The 7,500-nt window shown below is 50.1% G+C and overlaps 1 protein-coding gene across 1 annotated transcript in view; it reads right to left on the reverse strand.

Moving 5' to 3' along the window:
* Window positions 1–7,500, reverse strand: part of unc80 (unc-80 homolog (C. elegans)) — a gene marked incomplete at both ends in the record, with an annotated part of 60,226 nt that overhangs the window by 19,232 nt on the left and 33,494 nt on the right. The window contains 13 exons of the mRNA XM_084446538.1: window positions 1–91; window positions 448–504; window positions 728–993; window positions 1,354–1,534; window positions 1,833–1,934; window positions 2,034–2,123; window positions 2,213–2,307; window positions 2,492–2,675; window positions 3,223–3,309; window positions 4,064–4,164; window positions 4,303–4,446; window positions 5,059–5,190; window positions 5,969–6,155. The exon at window positions 1–91 is cut by the window's left edge and continues 44 nt beyond it. Of these exons, the coding sequence (XP_084302664.1) occupies window positions 1–91; window positions 448–504; window positions 728–993; window positions 1,354–1,534; window positions 1,833–1,934; window positions 2,034–2,123; window positions 2,213–2,307; window positions 2,492–2,675; window positions 3,223–3,309; window positions 4,064–4,164; window positions 4,303–4,446; window positions 5,059–5,190; window positions 5,969–6,155 (1,717 nt within the window). The remainder of the gene's footprint in view (window positions 92–447; window positions 505–727; window positions 994–1,353; window positions 1,535–1,832; window positions 1,935–2,033; window positions 2,124–2,212; window positions 2,308–2,491; window positions 2,676–3,222; window positions 3,310–4,063; window positions 4,165–4,302; window positions 4,447–5,058; window positions 5,191–5,968; window positions 6,156–7,500) is intronic.

Consider the following 7,500-nt stretch of genomic DNA (forward strand, 5'->3'; position numbering starts at 1 on the left):
CGAAGGGCTTCCTGTGGAGGACGTAGAACTGGCGGCAGCAGAACTCGATGCCCTGTCTCAGCAGGGGGTTGCTCTCGTAGTCAGCGTAGGCCTGCGGAGAAACATACCACGCTGCACTCAGGCCTGTGTGTTGAAGTGTGTGTGTGTGTGTGTTGAAGTGTGTGTGTGTTGAGGTGTGTTTGCTTGCATGTTAAGGTCTGTACGTGTGTGTTTGTGTTCGTGTGTGCATGTGTGTGTGCGTTTGTGCGCATGTGTGTGTGTGCGAGTTTGTGTGTGCGTGTGTATGTGTGGGTGTGTGTGTGCGTGTGTGTTGAGGTGTGTTTGTGTGCGTGTTGAGGTGTGTGTGTGTGTATGCGTGTGTGTTGAGGTGTGCCCTCCTATGAGTTGACGATACCAGCAGTGGCCCCAAGCCTATTTGACTTTGAGACCCCTGATGTCGGTTGTTACGGCAGGCGTGGGGGCTGAGCTGATGTGGACCGGCGGGGGGGGGGGCGGGGGCGGTACCTGCAGCATGGTGGGGAGCGGGGGGGGGGGGGGGCGGTACCTGCAGCATGGTGCGGAGCGGGGGGGGGGCGGTACCTGCAGCATGGTGGGGAGGATGTGGACCGGCGGCGGTGGAGGGGCGGTACCTGCAGCATGGTGGGGAGCGGGGGGGGGGGGGGCGGTACCTGCAGCATGGTGGGGAGGATGTGGACCGGCGGTGGGGGGGCGGGGGGGGGGGCGGTACCTGCAGCATGGTGGGGAGGATCCACTGGTAGCCGCTGAGGGAGAACAGGTGGTTGAAGTGCACGGCCGTGTTGATGGCAGTGGCGGTGTACTGCCTGAGGAGGGCGCTGTCCTCGGGGTGCAGGAGTAGGGCGCCGTTGAACACGCTGAGGAAGAGCATGATCTCGTCGCCCCACGGGTACTCGCTGGGCATGCCCAGGAACATCTCCTCCAGCAGCTTGATCCACAGCACCTTGTGGAGGGTGTCCAGGCCGAACAGCTCCTTACCTGGAGGTCCAGCCGGGAAGAAAAAAAACACTCCAGTTACTAATGCCGAATTTAAATAGCGGCTTTGAATACATCGTAGAAAATGTTTATCACCTGTATAAAATCCCAGTTTGGGAACGTTTAAATGTCTAGCTGTGTACTGAGGACTGGGATGAGGAACTGATTAGTGCTGATAAGTTACTGTAAGGACAAGGGATTACACTTTCTTATCAATTAATCGACTGTCGTTTGTTAACAGTTATCGATTAATGAAATTCCTTGAAATGTGCAGCCCTAGTTGCAGTACATTTGTAATCGTCTTGTGTAAAGCGACGGGACTGGAGCGCGGTGGCGCCGCCCGGTGGCCGGTAGCGGTCCTACCCTGCGGCTCGTTGAAGAGGGAGAACTCGGCGTCGATGGCGGTGCGGGGGAAGGAGGGGAGACGCAGGAGGTCCTCCTGGAGCAGGGAGACGTGGGATTGCTTGTGTACGGCCGGCATGTTCTGCGTGAGGGAGATGAGGAAGAGGACCCTGCCCACCTCCTCCAGCTTACGAGAGAAGACCTGGGGGGGGAGGGAGGGAGGGAGGGAGAGAAAGAGAGAGAGAAAGAGAGAGAGAGAGAGAGAGAAGGAGAGCGAGGCTGAGTACGTCTGAATACAAACGGGACGCTGAGAGAAAGAGAGAGTGAACGGTTTTCTAGAACTCATCGTGAAGTCATGGGAGGTCATACCCAGATAGCAAGCGGATCTGGGCCATATATGGGCCGGAACTAAGCCACAAGGGCCAGGTCTGGCCTGTATATGGCCCAGATCCGCTTGCTATCTGGGTATAGGGTTTGGAAGACTTTGGGGCAGGCGGTACCTGTTTCTGGATGAGCTCCTGGCCTTTCTCAGGGAGCATGTGGACCAGGTTGAGCTGAGGAGAGACGGACCTCCTGAACGGGTAGATATCTCTCACGTAGGTCTGAAGGATAGGTAGGAGATCAGCATTGGCAAACTGTGTCCATCTGAATACTGCATGCATCCCCATTTAATACTGTAGCCTACATCTTATTTTTCCTACCTTGGAGTAATGGATGAGGTTCCAACGCTTGTCCATGAGGAAGTAGTGAGCCGACCGCGCCTCGGGAATGTTGAAAAATTCCAGACACTCCTGTTTTTGGACGGATAGCACAGGAGCGAAGCGTTAGCTACATGCTAACAACCATGACACGCTAGACGACCTCTACGGTGGAAATGTACCTTGAGCAGGGCTTCAAACTGGGTGTCCTCGTGCACGGGTAACTGGGTGGGGATATCGCACTCATTCTGCCCATGCACAACAAGAGTCTTGGTTCCTGTGAAGACAATGAGTGAATGAATGAATGAATGACTGAATGAAGGAACGAACGAACGAACGAACGAACGAACGAACGAATGAATCCTTTATGGACAAAAAACAACTCCTTCATGAACAAACAAATCCCTTCATGAATGAACGACTCCTTCACGAATAAATCCTTGAATCCTTTCGCCTCTTACCTGGCATGGAGGCGGTGACCAGCAGCTTGACCTCACACTGCTCCTTCTTCATGGTCTGCTTGAGGTCCTTGAAGAAGAGGCCCTCCACGTAGCCCACCACCTCCCACAGGAAGGTCAGCGTGGCGGAGATGGCGTCCATGCCCCACTCGCACGGCGTCCGCACGAAGTACATGATCAGACCGACCTGAGGGACAGAGAGGGGGGGGGGGGAGGGAGAGGAGGGAGAGAAGAGGAGGAGAAGAGGGGAGAGGAGGGAGAGAGGAGGGGGGAGAGGAGGAGGGAGAGGAGAAGAGGGGAGTGGAGGGAGGAGAGGAGGGGAGGGAGGAAGAGAAGGAGAGGGTAGAAGGAACGATGAGAGTGGGCGGGAGAGAGGAATGGGGAAGGGTGATAGGGAATCAGAGATGTAAACGCATGAGTAACGTCGCGTGGACAGAGGTTAAAGGTTAAAGGTTAAAGTCCCAATGATTTAGAGAGCGCTAACGTAACACGCCATAACATACCCTACTGTAGATCAGCTGTCAATTGTAGGTTACATGATAGACATGATTCTCAACAGATGCTCCCAACCCGATTGACGCAACGTTTATTAGGCCACGTTGCCGGAAGTCCCGCGATAGATGTTTTTCAAACCGGCAGAATATTTGCTACCTACAAATGCGACGAGGGGTCCTACTGTAGCTGGGCAGATCGTGCAACATGGGGATTGTTTTGGCTTGACACCGGCGTCTCACCAGGTAGTTGAAGAGGATGTGGGAGGTCTGGGCCGGCAGGTCCCCGATGTTCAGCAGAAGCTTCCTCAGCATGTACATCAGCTCATCCTGGGTACGCAAGAGATAGGAGCCGTTAGCTTTAGCATGTACATCAGCTCATCCTGGGTACGCAAGAGATAGGAGCCGTTAGCTTTAGCATGTACATCAGCTCATCCTGGGTACGCAAGAGACAGGAGCCGTTAGCTTTAGCATGTACATCAGCTCATCCTGGGTACGCAAGAGATAGGAGCCGTTAGCTTTAGCATGTACATCAGCTCATCCTGGGTACGCAAGAGATAGGAGCCGTTAGCTTTAGCATGTACATCAGCTCATCCTGGGTACGCAAGAGATAGGAGCCGTTAGCTTTAGCATGTACATCAGCTCATCCTGGGTACGCAAGAGATAGGAGTCGTTAGCTTTAGCTTGGCTGGGCTTGGGCCAGCAGAGTGAATAGGCGTGCATACGGTATCGATTGATTAACCCTTTGAATACGACCGTGTCACCGTAAAATTTGTAAAAATATCTTTAAAAAATCTTCTAAAAATCTAAAAAAATATATGTAAAAAACACTTTACATTTCCAACATTCCAACACTTCCTGAAAGCTGCACTTTCTAGTAATAGGGAAAATCCAATTAATATTCGGAATGTTGGCACTGTACTTTCTGTATTAAAGGGTTTATTCATATTACCTTAATGATTAAAAACACAAACACTGGCATTGGGCATGACGTTTCAAATGGTCATTAAGTGTGTGTGTGTGTGTGTGTGTGTGTGTGTGTCTCAGATGTCCAGGGTGGGTGTATGAGAGACGGTGTGTCTACCTGTCTGTTGCTGACGGTCAGCTTCTCCAGGAAGTGCCGCAGCACCAGGGCGGGGTCCTCGATCAGGCAGTTCCACAGGATCTGCTGGGCCACTGCGCTGACTGAGGGATTGTGGGAAAATGAGTTCCGTCGGGGCAAGCCGACATTACTGCGGATCCCATCAACAGTAAGTTCCGTAATGGCTTACAAGAAGCTACTCATATAATAGGAACCGGAATGACATGAGTGACGACACCCACCTGCCACGCCATCCTCTCTCACATCACCGTCCTCCATGAGGTGCACTATGGGTAAAACGGCAGCACAGATGCATGCTGGGAAGACGGCCTGGGGCGGCTGCAGCATGTGATGGGTGGGGGTGTGCTCCGTATTGTTCTCCTCATCTGGGACGAAGAATGACAGAATCTTACATGACATATATACCAGACAGCAATCCGATCAGGGCCATATACAGGCCAGATCTGGCACTTGTGGCTTAGTTCCGGCCCATATATGGCCCAGATCCGCTTGCTATCTGGGATGTATCTCAGTATACTTAAATCATAGTGGTAAGATGTGATTGTGGGAAACCGTTGTGTCTACAGCAGAAACTGGAGCTGTCCAACTTGATTCCTCTATGAGATTCTAAACTACTTGTAGGAAAACTGGAGAGTGGGTCTGTGGAGGTTACTACCTGTACCTAATCAGATTTTATTCTGTCTTTCATTTTTTGCTTCCCTCTGGAATATGTAAGGGTGGGACCTATACCAACCCCCCTATTGCTCTCTGTAAAGCGCATTGTGTTGCTTCTGTGTATGAAATGCGCTGTACAAATAAAGTCCCAGTTAGGAAGCGGATCTGGGCCATATACAGGCCAGATCTGGCCCTTGTGGCTTAGTTCCGGCCCATAAATGGCCCAGATCCGCTTGCTATCTGGGGTTTGATTTGATTTTATTTGAGGTTGGGGGCAAGGAACATGGGGTGTGGTGGGGTGGGGGGCGGGGCTTGTCTCTCACCCTCGGCGCTGACCACGGAGCGGACGGACCACACGGAGCCCCGTCTGAAGGAGTAATTCCTGTGGGAGTTGCTGGAGGTGCAGGACGGACTGACCGACAGGCGGCGCGACGCCAGGTTGACCACTTCTTCTGCTGGCGAGGAGGAGAGGGTTTAACGTCAGACACCGCCACAGGCATGGAGCTGAACGCTACTACGTTCACATGGTGGGTGAACACACAGCAAAATGAACCTTTGCATTGTATTGTATTGTATTGTATTGTATTGTATTGTATTGTATTGTATTGTATTGTATTGTATTGTAGCAATATTATATATTACAGCTATAACCCCTCCTGGGTTATTTATTTATTTTTTATTTACGTATTCATATCCATATAGCATGTACATAATCCATTTTACACTGTATATTAAGGGTACTTATTGTGTAATTTGTGTTAATTTGTAAACTTTGTAATTTTCTTAATTTGTAAATTTGTACAGTAAATTGTAAATCTGGAATTTGGAACTGTAGTAGAGTTTATCTGTATCAAGCAAAATCCTGGAGCCGTTTCATTGTGACTGTAAACCGTACATTACATGTGACAAATAAAGCAATCTTGAATCTTGAATCTAGCTACAGCATGAAGTAGCAAACTACCCAGCCCAGATAGCAAGCGGATCTGGGCCATATACAGGCCAGATCTGGCCCTTGTGCTTAGTTCCGGCCCATATATGGCCCAGATCCGCTTGCTATCAGGGAGAGGATCGCAATTCAGATCACAACAAGGTAGCCGTCCACACTTGGGTACGACTTAGTCAGATGGTTGGATGTTGAATAAGCGGATGTAGTCGTGGCCGGTTTCCTATCTAGGGTACGGCGTGGGCGAGGGCCCAGCATGGCGTGGGCGCAGCGTCGGCGTCAGGCCCCACCTTCCTCCTCCTGCTCGGGCGGCGGACTGCAGGTGGGCTCGTAGCACGCCTCCTGCGACACGGGGATGGCGGTGATGATGCTGGCCTCGCGGCCCAGACGCCGTTTCTCCTCCTCCTGCTGCAGGTTCTTCAGGATGTGCTCGGCCCGCTGGTGGGAGCGCGACACCGCCCTCGCTGAGAACGACTTCTACAGGGGTCAGGGGTCGGGGGTGGGGGGGGTCAGACAGAGAGACTCAGAGCCGGTGACCGCAAGCAGGAAGACATCCCATCACACAGGGCCTCATCTGGACTAGACTGATCGGTGGGGCTATTAGATCCCAGATAGCAAGCGGATCTGGGCCATATATGGGCCGGAACTAAGCCACAAGTGCCAGATCTGGCCTGTATATGAGTGTGCTGGTAAACATTTGGTAATGTACAGTAAACTAGAAGACAGCGACTTCTGCACATTCTCTCATGTGAGACACTGCCCAGATAGCAAGCGGATTTGTAATGATTCTGGGCCATATATGGACCGGAACTAAGCCACAAGGGCCAGATCTGGCCTGTATATGGCCCAGATCCGCTTGCTATCTGGGTGTGCATGTGGATAGCTCATGCTCGTATATTCTCCTGATTCAAGATTTAAAAAAAAACGTTTTTGACGGATCTACGTCATGCGAAAAATAGTACGCAACAATTATTTACCGTATTGTAAATAGTTGCATGATGAAACAACACAGATACAGATAATATGTATATGTTTTTTCGGAGTTGGACTTCATCAGGAGAGTATATTTTACCGAGTGCAATTTTTTAACGTATATATAAAGAGAGAGAAAGATAGAGGTACTGATAATGACAAAGTTTGGACACGTGGAGTGAAAACACAAATGGTTATCATTGGCTTTGCCATGCAGCCACTGTACAATGACCAGCGAAACATGCAGATTTCACTCTAGTGGTCCGAGCACTAAGAGAAGAAGCCAGCATACAGCCGAGTGGTTGGTTCAGCTACTGTAAACAGGATGCATACGTCTGGGATGGCCCATGACTCCCCCTAGCTTTGACCCCTCTGTTAAGCTGGAGGAGGTCAGAGGTCAAACATACGATGGACAAGATATCGGCCTCTTCGTTCATTCAGTCAATAGGAGATTAACTCAGGTCACATGATGCACCCAAACAAGCATTTTCCGTATGTAAATAACAACTTACTATGGAATAGATTGACTGAATTAATGTGGGGTACTAAAAAAACAAAGGGAAATTGATAGACCACATGAATGACAGATAAGCAGGTACTACACAGTGCACTGACCACTTCTACCAAAAGCTGTCTATCAAATCCCAAGTGTTGTCATGCTAGACAGAAAGCCTAACGGAGGTAAAAACACCAAGAAATCAGGTCAAACTCTCTGACCAACTGTTGGTTTAGTACTGTGTCTATGCTCACTTTTTCCAAGTTTTAATTTTGTATTGATTATTATTGTTATTATTTGTATTATTATTATTTATTTATTTTTAATTCTTATTTATTTGTGTATTCATCTATT

The sequence above is a fragment of the Borostomias antarcticus genome, assembly GCF_949987555.1.
Source record: "Borostomias antarcticus genome assembly, chromosome: 12".
Classification (NCBI taxonomy): Eukaryota; Metazoa; Chordata; class Actinopteri; order Stomiiformes; family Stomiidae; genus Borostomias; species Borostomias antarcticus.